This window comes from Pantherophis guttatus, chromosome 1 (assembly GCF_059756535.1).
Source record: "Pantherophis guttatus breed Tessera chromosome 1, ASM5975653v1, whole genome shotgun sequence".
NCBI classification, from domain to species: Eukaryota; Metazoa; Chordata; class Lepidosauria; order Squamata; family Colubridae; genus Pantherophis; species Pantherophis guttatus.
This window is the reverse complement of record NC_142063.1, coordinates 938,021-954,601: the sequence shown is the minus strand read 5'-3', so window position 1 is coordinate 954,601 and position 16,581 is coordinate 938,021. Positions and strand designations below refer to the sequence as shown.

At 45.5% G+C, this 16,581-nt stretch overlaps 1 protein-coding gene across 1 annotated transcript; it reads left to right on the top strand.

Moving 5' to 3' along the window:
- Positions 1–431: 431 nt before the first annotated feature.
- Positions 432–15,798, top strand: LOC132711868 (vomeronasal type-2 receptor 26-like). The gene is made up of 3 exons (XM_087883501.1): positions 432–658; positions 1,217–1,230; positions 14,795–15,798. Exons 1-3 carry the CDS (start codon positions 432–434, stop codon positions 15,607–15,609), a joined length of 1,056 nt encoding a protein of 351 aa, XP_087739627.1. The 3' UTR covers positions 15,610–15,798.
- Positions 15,799–16,581: the final 783 nt, after the last annotated feature.

Sequence of the window (16,581 nt, the reverse complement as noted above, 5' to 3'; positions counted from 1 at the left end):
CTAGGTGTGTATCTGTGATTCTGAGGCTTTTCTCCAGACATCCCTCCTCACATGGAGCCCTGGAAGAACTTCAGGGTTCCCAGAGGAGAAGTTGCTTCACAGTGTAATTATCACCATCCTATTCTCTGTGACTTCTTCTGTCACTTCTCCAGCGACTGCCTTGATGTAAACATCAGACTGAAGCAGCATGGAAGGGATCTTGCATCAGAAAAGGATAAATGCTTCAGGTCAGGCTCTTTGGTGGCACACATTTTGAGACAGGTAGGAGCTCTGCTCTTGAATGTACTTTCTCTCCTTTCCAGATGAAGCTCGGCTTGTCTCTGTCTGAATATGGAGAACCATTGGCATTTCCATGTTGTGGGAAGCCTGGAATTCTTCTGTATCTTCTTGGTGTCCTTGTTTAGAAAGGGATTGATTCAGCCCAAGGAATGATGGACCTTCTGATTCTGCTCCTGATGCTTCTGATGTTGCCGGTGTTCCAGCCAGTCTCTGGAAAGCTTAGGAGGAAGTGCCCGATGAATTTGGAGCACCGGGATGGAAAAAATCCACCAAGCTACTACAGGCCAGGAGACCATCTCATTAGCATGGTCACCACAGCAACATTAAGCTCAAATATAACGTTGCCTTTCAACATGGCTCCTTCTACTCAGTCTCACTCGTAAGTCATTCAGGATAATGGATTTGCACTCCTTCCATTTTCAGATGTAATATTCTCCTTTTTTTTCCTCCTTATTTCACTTACTCCTATATGGAAGGACCCACCTAATTTCCTGGAAGAGACTCAAATCCAAAGATGGAGAAACAGCTAAAAGAACTCCAGATTATTTCTTCCTCTCCATCCAGCCCTGAGTTCATCTGTTTGAAAACTGACTTTTGTTTAAAGTAACTATTGAAAAGGTTGCAATTTCCTATGTCAAGCCCATCCCTGGAAGCTTTCAAGAAGAGACTGAACTGCCATCTGTTAGAAATGGTGTAGGGTCTGCTTGGGTGGGGGTAGGGGGTTGGACTAGATGACCTACAAGGTCCCTTCCAATCTTTTAATCTGTATCTGTATCTATCTATAAATGCTCATTGAATGGTTTAATTTTTGCCTCTAGTTTTGGATCAGTATTGGCTAAAAATTCAATAGGATTGTGTGACAAAGAGAAAATACATTAAACAATATCATTTTATTGCTTTCGATGGTGGTGTTGATAATATGAATATTTTTCCACAGGTGGGCACGTTCAGGTAGGTTATCTCCTGATAAGTTTAGAATTGTCCGGTTCATTTTTGCCGTTCACATGGCTAACAAGAACCCACAGCTCCTGCACAATCTCACACTTGGCTACAACATCCATGACAACTCGCTGAGCTCACTTGCCACTTCAGATGCTTTGCTGGACATGCTCTCTACTGGAGAAGCCAATGTCCCCAACTACAGCTGTGGGAAGAAGGACGGTCTTTTGACTCTTCTCGATGCAGCAAGAAGGGACATCTCCATCCAGATGTCAACTTTAGTAGGCACCTACAAAGTCTCACAGGTGTGTGTGTGTGTGTGTGTATCTGGTAAAGTGAGAGTAGAGTTGGTAGGTGATCAATATCCCCACTTGCATCTTCTCAATGGAATTCAGGAGCTGTTTTTCACCATAGCCATTTGAGGTCTCATGGCTGGTGATTGGGATCCATATTGAGAAGGAGGCAACCATCAAAGTAGCCATATCTTCTCATGACACCATCTTCATGGCTTGGGTGGATTCTGCTGGACACTTGTAGCCAATAGGACCAAAGCTCACGAAGGGTGCATACTTGTACCTTTATTATTCAGTCTAGAAATGAATGACTTACCAGGACTCATAAAGGACCCTCCGGTTCACATGCCTAAGACACTAGATACATCTATTATCATCTTGTTATAAACTGAGAATGGTATTATTATTATTATTATACCTATAATAAAGGAGAATATTTGTAGCTCGGGGTTGACATGAGGGGTCCTTGGTGCTCTCTGAACTTGCTTGTTTTCCTGCAGATGTTTCTTTACCCAAACTAGGAAACATCATCAGTGCTAGTGATGATGACGATGATGGTTAGCACTGATGATGTTAGCCAGTTTGGATCATGAAACGTCTGGAAGAAAACAAGCAAGCTCAGAGAGCACCAAGGACTCCCTCAAGTTGGGTTCCATATGCTGTAAAGAAGACTTGGCTCCAACTCCCATAAGAAGTATCTGATTCTTAATAAATCAAAGTCAAAAGTTATGAATTTTAAAAATGGCATCATATCCACAGAGGGCTATTCAGTGGTGAGCCATAGAGCAAGTAACACCTTTCCTTATCTAGAGGTAGCTTTCTTGGAGACTGGATCTTTGCTCACTCTACATCAAAAGAGCCCAGAGCATGGACATAAGTGAATCTACTACTTAAATTTAAGATATCCAACTTCCTTAGCCTCATTTATTAAAGTATATAATGCCAAGATTAGAACACAATAGAATAACAGAGTTGGAGGGACCTTGAAGGTCTTCTAGTCCAACCCCCTGCTTAGGCACGAAACCCTATACCATTTCAGGCAAACGGTTAAAAGACAAGTATTTAAATGCAAAAGTGCCTTCGGGCAATATTTATTTTAGTGAGAATGTGCTGGAAACAATCATTAAATATAGAAGATTTAACCAAGTCCCAATGAACTTGTCTTTCTGGAGCTCCAGAGAGAGACTAATGCATTCATCCTTTCAATCTCAATTATATAAGAAAGAAAACGTTTAGAAACTTGGACTGCACATTATAAAAACAACCTATTGTGACCCTTATATTAAAACAACTCATTTCCTATGCTATGAGAATTCAAAAATTATATATTTAATACGGTACTTTATTGGAACAAAACAGTTCACCTAAAATCTGTATATCTGCGTCTGATTGTGGGAAATTATAATGGTGATACAGAAGTATGATTTTCATTCTTTATTTGTGTTCTTGTTTCCTTAATTTTTTTTATTCTATGCTTATATATTATGTTCTTAATGTTCTGTGTTTTATATTCTGTATCTTTGTAGACCTCATGACTAATCAACAATAAACTATTCTAACAAGTTCAAGAGAATGAAGTTGGATGTATTAAAAGCTAATGTTTTGGACTTGATCCGAACCCAAATATAAGCATTCTTCGTTGTCTTTTCAGATCAGTTATCAAACTGCTTCAGAGACTCTGAGTGATAAAAGTCAATTCCCTTTTTACCACCGGATGCTCCCTAAAGATGGGATCCAGTACCCAGCAATTGCCCATCTGCTTCTCCATTTCAGATGGACCTTGATTGGCCTCTTTGCTTCAGACACAGAGAAGGGAGAGAATTTCATGAGGATTTTGACTCCTATGCTTGTCAGGAATGGAATTTGTGTTGTTATATCACAACGAATCTCAATGACTAGACATCCGGCACCCTTCAGAGAGGCCCTCTCTAAGTGGAGACAAGTCAATGTCTTTGTTCACTTCTTAGAATATGTTTCCATTTCAGACAGAATCCTTCCTTTCCATTTAACTCTTGAAGGTTTGCCAGGACCCATTGAAGGGAAAGTCTGGATCACCACAAATTTGGGAACATATTCATTGAAAAAACACGGACGTCTCAAACATGTCCATAGTATTTGGTTTTTTTATATTCAGAGGAAACAATGGCCAAAAGAGGATGCATTTGAACCCTACTTCTTTCTAGATGTCCAGTATGAAGATCAGTATTTTCGCTGTTCTTTTTCAAACCGTGTCTCTTCTGTCAATGGTCGGAGAAGATGCACCCAGAAAACATCAATGGAAACCCAACAGGGAAGGAACACTTTACGGATCTCAAATAACGAATATGTTTACAGTATCGTTAAGAGTCTGGCGCATGTCTTGAATGTTGCATATTCCTCCAGATGCAGAAGGAGAAGGAAGGAGGGCGAAGAGAGTTTGGGAGCTCCAAGGCTGCAACCATGGCAGGTATGGGACCCTGCCAAGTGTCCATTAATTAGATTAGATTAACTGAGTTGGAAGAGCCTTGTAGGTCATCTAGTCCAACCCCCTGCCCAAGCAGGAGTTCGTGCTCCATTTCTGACAAATGTCAGTCCAATCTCCCCTTGAAAGCCTCCAGTGTTGAAGCTCCCACTATTTCTGAAGGCAACTTCTATTCCATCAGTTGATTGTTCTCCTTAGTTCCAGGTTGAATCTCTCCTTGTTCAGTTTCCATCCATTATTCCTTGTCTGGCCTTCAGTTGCCTTGGAAAATAGCTTGACCTCCTCCTCTCTGTGGCAGCCCCTCAAATATTGGAAGATGTTATCATGTCTCCCCTGGTCCTTCTCCTCACTAGACCAGTCATTCTTCATATGTTCTAACCTCCAGTCCCCTAATCTCAGTTCTGTTTGAGAAGAAGTCCAATGGAGAAGAACAAGAACCACCTCAACCTAATTATGCTATAAAAGTCCAACACTTTTGGACAATCTATTTGACCAGGAGTTAATATTCCAAAGAAGCTACACCATGGTAGATAAATATTAATATTTATTAATATTTGGTATTAAATAATTTGCTAATTTGAAAAGGATGCATGCAGTTTTAAATAAATCCCTGTAGGTATATGGTTTGTGATTAGCATCATAGAATTTTACCTTTATATATTTAATGGAGACCTTGAGGCCATCTAGCCTAACCATTCCTTTCTGCATGAATCCCAGCCGAAATTTCTTTATTTTTTATTTTTTATTTTATTCAATTTATATACCGCCCTACTCCCGAAGGACTCAGGGCAGTGAACAGCCAGAAAATAAAATGCATCATACAAAAGTTAAAAACCATTAAATAATTTAGGCCCAGGACGAATTTAAAACACCCAATTTGTATAAAACTTAAAAACAAATTAAAAAGGGAGAGTCAAGCCAGACCAGCCTGCTGGAATAAATATGTTTTGAGGGCACGGCGGAAAGTGCGTAAATCTGGGATCCTCTGTATCTCCAGTGAGAGCTCATTCGAGATGGCCGGTGCCCCCACAGAGAAGGCTCTCCCCCTAGGGGCCGCCAGTCGACATTGTTTGACCGACGGCACTCTGAGAAGCCCCTCTCTATGGGAGCGTACTGGTCGGTGAGAGGCTACTGGTGACAGAAGGCGGTCTCGTAAGTACCCTGGTCCTAAGCCATGGAGCGCTCTAAAGGTGGTAACCAAAACCTTGAAGCGCACCCAGAAGACCACCGGGAGCCAGTGCAGCTCGCGCAGGAAGGGAATCACATGGGAGCACCACATTGTTCCCATAACCACCTGCACAGCCACATTTTGGACCAGCTGGAGCCTCCGGGTGTTCCTCAAGGGGAGCCCAATGTAGAGAGCATTACAGTAGTAGGCGTGAAGTGACAAGGGCATGAGTGACCATATGTAACGAGTCCCGATCCAGAAAGGGACACAACTGACAAATCAGGTGAACCTGATAAAACGTCCTCCCGGCCACAGCTGTCAAATGCTCTTCTAAAAACAGCCGTGAGTCCAGGAGGACACCCAAGTTGTGAGCCCTATCCGTGGGGGCCAACGACTCGCCCCCAATAGTCAGTGATGGCACCAACTGACTATATCGGGACATTGGAAACCACAGCCACTCGGTCTTGGATGGGTTGAGTCTGAGTCTGTTTCTCCCCATCCAGATCCGCATGGCCTCCAGGCACCGGGACAACACTTCAAGGGCATCATTGGGGTGATCTGGGGTGGAGATGTACAGCTGAGTGTCATCAAGGTACTGGTGGTACTTCACCCCGAAACCACGGATGATCTTGCCCAGCGGCTTCACATAAATGTTGAACAGAAGGGGCGAGAGGACTGATCCTTGTGGCACCCCACATATGAGGGGCCTCGGGGTCGACCTCTGCCCCCCTGTCAACACAGACTGCAACCGGTCGGAGAGAAAGGAGGAGAACCACCGCAACATGGTGCCTCCCATCCCCAACCCTTCCAACCGGTGCAGCATGATACCATGGTCGATGGTATCAAAAGCTGCTGAGCGGTCTAACAGGACCAGGACAGAGGAGCAACCCCTGTCCCGAGCCCTCCAGAGATCATCAACCAATGCGAGCAATGCCGTCTCCGTGCTGTACCCAGGCCTGAAGCCTGACTGGAACGGATCTAGATAAGCCGATTCATCCAGGTACTGAGGCAGCTGTCATGCAACCATACTCTCAACAACCTTCACAACAAAGCAAAGGTTGGAGACTGGACAATAATTTGCCAAAACTGCCGGGTCCAGGGAAGGCTTCTTGAGGAGAGACCTCTTTCAAGGCGGCAGGGAAGACACCCTCACTCAAAGAAGCATTTATAATCCCCTGGAGCCAGCCTCGTGTAACCTCCCAAGAGGCCAGCACCAACCAGGAGGGACACGGGTCCAATAAACATGTGGCCGCACTCAGTGTACCCAGTATCCTGTCCACGCCTTCGGGAGTCACAGGATCAAACTCTTCCCAAATAGTATTCCCAAGACCTGCCTCCGTCATCCCTCCTGGATCTACCCAGTCAGAGTCCAGGTGTTCCCGAATCTGAGCGATTTTGTCATACAGATATTGTACAAAGTCCTCAGCCCTACCCTCCAAGGGGTCCTCCTGCGCCCCCTGGTGGAGCAGGGAGTGGGTCACCCTAAACAGGGTGGCTGGGCGATTATCTGATGATGCAATAAGAGCGGAAAAGTAATTACTCTTCTCTGCTTTTATCGCCACCAGGTAGGTCTTAATATAAGACCTTACCAGTGTTCGGTCGGATTCAGAATGACTAGCCCTCCAACTGCTCTCTAGGTGTCTTTTCCGGTGCTTCATCTCCCTCAGCTCCTCGGTGAACCGAGGAGCTAGGTGAGACCGGCGCCGGGTCAGAGGCCGCAAAGGCACGACCCGGTCCAAAGCTCCAGCGGCCACCCTATCCCAGGCAGCCACTAAGTCTTCAGCTGAGCCGTGTGCCAGAGCCTCAGGAAGTGGCCCAAGCTCCATCTGGAACCTGTCAGGATCCATCAGGCACCTGGGGCGGAACCACCTCGTCGGTTCCGCCTCCCTGCAGCGGGGTGTGGCAGTTCAAAGGTCTAAGTGAAGGAGGGAGTGATCTGACCATGACAAGGGTTCAATCACTATATCCCCTATCTCAAGATCACTCAACCACTTCCCAGAGACAAAAACCAGGTCCAGCGTGTGTGTCCCCTGTGTCAGTAGGGCCATGAATTAACTGGGTCAGGTCCATGGCTGTCATGGAAGCCATGAACTCCCAGGCTGCCTCAGACGTCTCGCCGACTGATGGCAGGTTAAAATCCCCCATGACCATAAGCCTGGGGGTATCAACCGCCACCGCGGCTATAATGTCGAGCAGCTTGGGCAGGGCCACTGCCACATGGCAGGGAGCCAGGTACGTGACTAGCAAGCCCATCTGCACCCTATGACCCCACTTCACAAGGAGGGACTCACATTCGGCGATCTGAGAAACAGTGGCCTCCCTCGGACCAAGACCCTCATTGATGACAACCGCCACCCCCCCCGCCCCTCCCCTGTGACCTTGGCTGATGGAATGCACGAAAACCGGATGGGCACATATCAACAAGGGAGACTCCCCCCTCCTGGCCCAACCAGGTCTCTGTAATACCCAGATCACGGATCCGGGTATTACGGAATACCCGGATTTACGGATCAAAAATAATTTTATTTAGCCTACATTTGCTTAGTCTTTGCATTAAGACAAGAGGAGACTGACTTTCTCACATTCACTGGCTCAGCGCTAAAACTGCTCCTCCTTTTATGACATTTTTCTTCTTATTCAGCCAGAATCTCCTCAGTCTTGTGACTGAGTTCATTTTTCCATTTTTCCATAGCTATAAACTATGGAATAACAGTAAACAGATAGTGCTTAATCTTCTGTGTAACATTTTTTTTAGTAATTGGAAGAGTGCGCTATCCTCTTCACCAAAGAGATTGTGTTATTTGAACATGGTGCTCCTAGAAGCATCTTCTGATTTTCAGCTGCCATAAACCAACATAGTTCTTTCCCTTGTTGTCTTTCTTCATGGCTAGAGCAGCTCCTTTCATGTCAAGACAGTTTTTATCCACCTAATTATCACAATTCAGATCTTACATAAGTAGCTTCCTAATCATAACCCCAGGAAGTAATTTGTTAGTACTTTGCTAAAATCAAGTTTTATTACCGCCATCCCTACATTTAATGATATGTCAGAATGATCTTGAGGAATGATGGGGAAGATTTCCTTGGAGCAACTAGATAAGAGGGGCAGCCAACAGCCGAATAACAGGCAAAAAAAGGAATTTAGAAATGATCATCCCTAACTTTTCAGGCTTGCGGTGGCTCAGTGGCTAAGACGCTGAACTTGTCAATTGAACGGTTGGGAGTTCAGTGGTTCAAATCCATAGTCCTGCGTAATGGAATGAGCTCCTGTTCTTTGTCCCAGCTTTTTTGTCCCAGCAGTTTGAAAGCATGTAATTGGCACCTCTGACCCGGTGCCGATCTCAACTGGCTCCCTGGTTCTCCGAGGAGCTGAGAGAGATGAAGCGCCGGAAAAGACGCCTAAAGAGCGATTGGAGGGCCAGTCGCTCCGAATCTGACTGAACACTGGTGACGTCTCATATTAAGATCTAGCTAGTGGCGATAAAGGCGGCAAAATTTAATTATTTTTCTGCTCTTATCGGGTCTACAAAGAACCGCCCAGCAGCCCTGTTTAGCGTGACCTGTTCCCTCCTTCACCTGGGAGCGAGGGAAGACCCCTTGCAGGGCAGGGCTGAGGATTTTGTGCAATTCCTGCATGACAAAGTCACTCAAATTCAGGAAGATCTGGACTCTGATTGGGTAGATTCGGATGGGGTGACGGAGGGGGGTCTTGAGAATATTATCTGGGTCTTGAGAATATTATCCCAAAATATTATCTGGGAGAATATTATTTGACCTTGTGACTCCCAAGGATGTGGACAGGATTCTGGGTAGGCGTAGCACTGCCACATGTTTATTGGATCCGTGTCCCTCCTGGTTAGTGCTGGCCTCCCGGGAGGTTACACGAGGCTGGCTCCAGGGGATTATTAACGCTTCTTTGGGTGAGGGCTTCTTCCCCACCTCTTTGAAGGAGGCAGTGGTGAGGCCTCTCCTCAAGAAGCCTTCCCTGGACCCGGCTGTATTAGCGAATGATCGCCCAGTCTCCAACCTTCGCTTTGTGTGGTGGCGCGACAACTGCCCCAGTACCTGGATGAAGCTGATTATCTAGATCCATTCCAGTCGGGCTTCAGGCCAGGGCACAGCACAGAAACGGCATTGGTCGCATTGGTCGATGATCTCTGGAGGGCTTGGAACAGGGGCTGCTCCTCTGTCCTGGTCCTATTACATCTCTCAGCGGCTTTTGATACCATTGACCATGGTATCATGCTGCGACGATTGGAGGAGTTGGGAGTGGGGGGCACTGTGTTGCGGTGGTTCTCCTCCTTCCTCTCCGAATGTACACAGTTTGTATTGGCAGGGGGGCAGAGGTCGACTTCGAGACGCCTTGTTTGTGGGGTGCCGCAAGGGTCAGTCCTCTCGCCCCTTCTGTTCAACATTTATATGAAGCCGCTGGGCGAGATCATCCATGGTTTCGGAGTGAGATTCCACCAGTACGCTGATGACACTCAGCTGTACATCTCCACTCCGGGCCACCCCAATGATGCCCTTGAAGTGATGTCCCAGTGCCTGGAGGCCATGCAGATCTGGATGGGGAGGAACAAGCTCAAACTCAACCCTTCCAAGACCGAGTGGCTGTGGTTCCCGGCATCCCGGGGTCCATCGCTGACTATTGGGGGTGAGATCTTGGCCCCCTCAGAGAGGGCTCACAACTTGGGTGTTCTCCTGGATGCACGGCTGTCTCCAGAAGAGCATATGACGGCCGTGGCCAAGGGAGTCTTTTATCAGGTTCACCTGATACACCAGTTGTGTCCCTTTCTGGACTGGGATGCCCTGTGCACAGTCACTCATGCCCTCGTCACATCCCGTCTGGACTATTGCAATGCTCTCTACATGGGGCTCCCCTTGAAGAGCACTCGGAGGCTCCAGCTGGTCCAGAATGCGGCCGCGCGGCTGCCACATGGGAGGGACATGGCGTCCCATGTAACACCTCTCCTGCATGAGGTGCACTGGCTCCCGGTGGTCTTCCGAGTGTGATTCAAGGTGTTGGTGACCACCTTTAAAGCGCTCCATGGCTTAGGACTGGGGTACTTACGAGACCGCCTTCTGTCACCAATAGCCTCCCACCGGCCAATACGCTCCCACAGAGAGGGGCTCCTAAGGGTGCCGTCGGCCAAACAATGTCGACTGGTGGCACCCAGGGGGAGAGCCTTCTCTGTGGGGGCACCGGCTCTCTGGAATGAGCTCCCTCTAGAGCTTCGTCTTAGCCCTGACCTGCGCACCTTTTGCCGCGCCCTGAAGTCCTTTCTGTTCCAGCAAGCCGGACTGGCCTAATATGAATTTTTAAGGGGTGTGCGTATGTTTTAAATGTTTTAAAATTTTGAGCCAAATTTTATATATTTGATTTTAATTGGTTTTAAATTTTGTAATTTTATGTGTTTTAATATGGCTGTACACCACCCTGAGTCCTTCAGGACAAGGGCAGTATAGAAGTCTAATTATAAATAAATAAATAAATAAATAAATAAATAAATAAATAAATAAATAAATAAATAAATAAATGATAAATAAAAAAATACAAGTAGAAAAATCGGGACCACCTTTGGTGGGAAGGTAAAAGCATTCCATGAGCCTTTGGCATTTAGTCATGCCGGCCACATGACCACGGAGACGTCTTTGGATAGCAATGGCTCTTCGGCTTTGAAATGGAAATGAGCACTGCCCCCTAGAGTTGGGAATGACTAGCATGTATGTGCAAGGGGAATCTTTACCTTTACCTTTTCAGGCAATCAAAACTGATGGTGGGAGATTTGTACTTGCAAAGTTCTGTTGATCTGGCTTTACAATAAGGTAGAATTAGCTTATTAGGATGTGTTTTTTCTGTCAACTATCAGAGAGAAAATTAAATTGGCAACTTTCTTCTTGACAAATCCCTGCTTTCTTGTAATCACCCTGTTGTTTTCAGGGAGTGTATAAATAATATCTTTGTTAATTTATTTGTGAGCTGCTCAAGAATGTTCCATATAATTGACAAACTTTGTCAATTATTTATTTTCTCAATCTATATTTTCTCAAAATGTGGTTGACCAACGTTGCTTAAACTTTTTTAACTTTTGAAGATAGTGGTAACACTTCCCCCCCCACTCACCCCGACCAAGCATATTTGCAATTTAGATAACTATTGAAGAAAGATTCAAATGTTAAAAGACCACATGGGATAAAAAGAAAAAAAGAAGGGTTCTACTTTTAAAATATGGGAATGTATTCATTCCAGTTCCACCCCTTCCTTGAGAAGAATGAATTTTGGAATTTTTCCCATTTTAAACTCTACTTGGACCAAAATGGAGACCTAACAGCAGATCTGGACTTTCTATGCTTGTTGATTCTCTCCGAGAAGGATCCCATCCAACTAAAACTTGGGGGCGTTGAAAGACAGAGAGTAATTATCAGCCAAAATGGTCTGTCAAAGCTAAAGTCGCTCAACAAGGTAAGGAAAATATTGGAGACTTTTCTCCGGGTTCCAAAGTCCTAGAACCCATTTCATGTGGGCTAAACCTGGTCACCAAGATGGAGAATTGAATGTGGGGAGTGGTACTCTTCTAATTTTGTTAGGTGGATTAGAAAGCTTCAGTGCTATTGACCAAGGTGTCCTTCAGATGCTCTAGTATGGAACACTGTTTTCAGCTGATCCAGCCATCTCCAACATGGGACGCTGGGTGACTAAACTTTATGACGTAGGTCATGGCCCTTTTATCTCCCCTCTGCAATTTAGTATCCTGCTGAACAGAACTTTCCTTCTTCATCACTGCATTGTTCTACTTATTTTTTAAAAAAAATTCTAATAAAATAAAAATTAATAAACCTTCTAGAATAAATTTTATTATAGAATTTAATGGTTAGACCATCATCCTTGAAAATCATGGCAATAGGAAAAATGAAGGAATCCATAGGAGGAAGCCACTGGTTGTCTGTCACATTTAAGCGTTTAAATCTTTTCTCAGTTCCATCATTCGAGACTTTATCAGGTAGAAAATTTATTTTTTTTATTTAATGAGATTTATATGCCGCCCTATCTCCAGCTGGACTCAGGGCGGCTCACAACAGTAAAAAACATCTAAGGAAAAAGTTTAAAAGAAATTAAATCCAAATCTCATAATTTAACACTAAAAGTGCAACTAAGACTAACAAGTTAAAAATTAAAACCCCATCAGTCCAGGCCAGCCAAACGAAACAGCCACATTTTCAGGTTGCGACGGAAAGAGCGGAGGTCGGGGGCCACCCGGAGCTCCAGGGGCACTTGATTCCAACGGGTAGGTGCACCTACAGAAAAAGCTCTCCCCCTGGGGGTCACCAGCTGACATTGTCTGGCCGACGGCACCCTCAGGAGGCCCTCTCTGTGGGAACACACTGGGCGATGGGCAGCTGTTGGTGGCTGCAGATGGCCCCCCAAATATCCCGGGGCTAAGCCATATAGGGCCTTAGCCAGCACCTTGAATCTCACTTGGAGGGCAACCGGCAACCAATGCAAGTTGCGTAGGAGAGGTGTAACATGGGAGTGTCGAGATACTCCCATCACAACCCGCACGGCACCAGCTGAAGCCTCCAAGTGGTCTTCAAGGGCAGCCCCATGTAGAGGGGCGTTCCTATTTGGACCTAGATGCCCTACACACGGTTACTCATGCACTTGTCACCTCCCATATTGACTACTGCAATGCCCTCTACATGGGGCTGCCCTTGAAGACCACTTAGAGGCTTCAGCTGGTGCAGAATGCCCCCGGGTTATGGCCATTACATGATCTTCCAAGTTTAGCCGTGAGTCCAGGAGGACACCCAAGTTGCGCGCCCTGTCTACAGGGGGCAACACCTCATCCCCTATGACCAAAGATGGAATCTCTTGATTGGACCGAGATGCCGGTACCCACTCGGTCTTAGCAGGGTTGAACTGAAGCCTGTTCCTCCCCATCCAGCTCCGCTCCACTTCCAGGCACCGGGACATCACATCGAGGGCATCGCTGAGTTGGTTTGGGATGGATATAAAAAGCTGGGTATCATCAGCATACTGATGATACCTCATCCCAAAACCCCGGATGATCTCACCCAGCGGCTTCATATAGATATTGAACAAAAGAGGAGAGAGGACCAACCCCTGGAGTACCCCCAAGTGAGGGGCCTCAGGGCTGATCTCTGTCCCCCAGCCAACACCACCTGCGAACGTTCCGAGAGGTAGGAGGAGAACCACCATAAAACAGTGCCTCCCACTCCCAACCCCTCGAGGCATCGTAGCAATATACCATGGTCGATGGTATCAAAAGCTGCCGAGAGATCTAATAGGACCAGGACAGAGGAGTAACGATTCCATTCTATAATATAGAATTATAGAATGGAATAGAATAATGGAATGGAATGGAATGGAATGGAATGGAATGGAATGGAATGGAATGGAATGGATTAGGTTGTCTGTCACTGATAGGGAGTGGGAAGTCAGGTGATATTTCATATTTTTTTAACCAAAGCCTAGATACTCCCCTAAGGCTTATGTCTACCTCCGTTTTCCATGGATGGTGAGTTCTGAGGTTTTACTTTTGGCATTCCTTCTTTTCTGCTCAGTCCCTGCCTCAGTCCAAATGTGTGGAAAGTTGTCATCCTGGATTTGTCAAGAGGGCTCGAGTAGGAGAGCCAGTTTGCTGCTATGACTGCGTTCCTTGTCCAGAGGGGACCTTCTCCACTCAGGAAGGTGGGTGATACCAAAGAAAAAAACAAGCTAGAGCATTTTCATGGAAGTCCAAGTTAAAAGTTTGAAGCTTGTTTATTTTCAAACTGCACAATTTCTTATCTAAGGGATGACAAACATGAAGGAGTGGCTGGGAACAGAGAGGAGGATTTGACAGATTGCACCAGCTTCACTACTCTCAGAGAAAATCTCTCTTCTGGTTTTCAGTTGGGAGGCATCCTTATAGTTTTTAACCTTTCTGGGAAGATCTGAGTTCTTTGAAACTTGAAGAATTATCTTGGGTCCATCTCCCAGAAGGATTATTGCAATTCATGGTCTATGGAGATTCTCAATCGTCCATTTTTGGGATTGCAATGCATTTTATATGGCTCCCCCCTTGAGGATCACGGAGAAGATGTTGCTGGTGCACAATGAGGTGGTGAGGACAGTTATGGGTCCATCTTATGACAAATAAATTATCGCTGCTCCCAGGATTCATTCTTGATTATTTGAAGGACTGGCTTTCCCTGCCAGCAAACTAGATTCCAAAAGTTAGCCTCTCCTGAGTCCTGTATATTAAGAAGTGCCATGTGGAGGATTCAGGAAGTGTGTCCAGAAAGAGTAACTGATTTATTATTTACCTGTAATAATGTAGGTTCCTATGAAGATTCTCCACATTACACAGGAAATCATTAATATCCTACGACATTCCCCAATTTAATAAACAATTAGAAATATTAATTTTTTTAGAAAATGATATTCTTTTTATGATCTTTCTGTGGAGATGGTAAGAAATGTATCTTGTCCCATGAATGTATTTCTTTGGAGGTAAAAGGATAGTATGTTAAAGAATTTTTGTTTTGTTTTCTCAGATACAGAAAAATGCACCAAGTGTCCGGATGATAAATATCCAAATGGGGATCAAGTCCAATGTATCCCCAAATTTATAACCTTCCTCTCTTATGAAGAACATCTGGGCAACATCCTGGTGTCATTTGCTCTATTCTTTTCCCTAACCACAGGCTTTGTCTTACTCATCTTCATTAAATACCGAGAAACTCCCCTTGTCAAAGCCAACAACCGGGACCTCTCCTACATCCTCCTGGTCTCCCTCCTGCTTTGCTTCTTGTCTAATTTTCTCTTCATTGGTCAACCAAGGAAAGCCACCTGCCTTCTCCGACAGACGCTTTTCAGCATCATCTTCTCAGTGGCCATTTCTTCTCTCTTGGCCAAAACCATCACGGTGGTGCTGGCTTTCCTGGCCACAAAACCAGGAAACCGAGTGAAGAGATGGTTGGGGAAGAGCTTGGCCAACTCCATCATCCTTTCTTCTTCTGCTCTCCAAATTATCATCTGCTCCATCTGGTTGGGAGTTTCTCCCCCCTTCCCTGACTCTGACCTCCACTCTCAGCCTGGAGAGATCGTCCTGCAATGCAACGAAGGGGCCGTTGTCATGTTCTACGTCACCCTCAGCTACATGGGCTTCCTGGCTGCCATCTGCTTCACGGTGGCTTTCCTGGCCAGGAACTTGCCTGGGGCCTTCAATGAAGCCAAGCTGATCACCTTCAGCATGCTGGTCTTCTGCAGTGTCTGGGTGACTTTTGTGCCCACCTACCTGAGCACCAAAGGGAAATACATGGTGGCTGTGCAGGTCTTCTCCATCTTGGCCTCCAGTGCTGGTCTGCTTGGTTGCGTCTTCATCCCCAAGTGCTACATTATTATTCTGAGGCCAGACCTGAACACAAAGGAGCAACTAACGACCAGAAGAAATATAGCTATGTGAGTCAGAAGTATTTTGACTCCTAATAGGTCAAACCAAGAAAATGGTGCGAAATGATGATCATACGTATAAAAAATACAATCGATGTTGTAAGCACAAATATCCATAAATAACAATCCTCAGGTTACTTTCCCACCCATCTGCTGTTAGTATCCTCAAGAGTTATTGCCTTAATAAAAAGAAACACAATCAGTTGTTTTGCAGTAGCAGTTTTGATAAAATGTATTGAGAAGCAAGGAGTTCAGGGTCCCCAAAGCAGAACTTTCTCTTCTATGCTTCTGTCTTGCTAACAGGCTCTCACTCCTCCAACAACTAGCTTTCCTCACAGCTTTTCTCCCTTTTCACCTCTTGGAGGGCAAAATCCTGAAAGGACTGGATTTATCCGCTCAGTCTTCTGGAAACAATGTTTGAAAAGACCTTAATGCCAGGCAGAAGAGCTAGGCAATCTAGAGCCAAGTTTTACAACCAGACTGAGGCTTGTTCTGTAGCTCCTTGTGCCTGATCCTTTACATCTTGCATACTGCTTTTTTTTTTGTCGTTTATTGACCCCATAATCCCTTGTGGGATGGAATCAGGGCAACTGAATGGAGCTGAGTGTTTACTGGCCCTTCCTGTTGCCAATGCAGAGTTCGCAGCAGATACATCCTCATTGTGCCCAGAGAGAGAAATATCTACCTCTACCTAGGATCGAACTCACAGCCTCCTGATTGCTCCACCTATAGGCCACCACGTACTGCTTTTACTTGCAATGAATTGTCAGTAAGGTTGAAGCAACCCAAACCAGGAAATCCCTCACATCCATGGGCCATTTTGAACAGCATCAAGTCCATGGCCTGCCTGTTTTGCAAGATTGCTGTTCTTTGCTATTCCTGCTTCTCATTGAGGAGAGCTTTACCAAGCCTCATTTCTATGTTTCGTAACTGTTGAAGACAGATTTTTTGGGGATGTAAAGGCAGTCATGGACTGCAAAGGTTG

Coding starts and splice junctions, on each gene's coding strand:
- LOC132711868 (XM_087883501.1), top strand. CDS start 432: ATGGACCTTCTGATTCTGCTCCTGATGCTTCTGATGTTGCCGGTGTTC.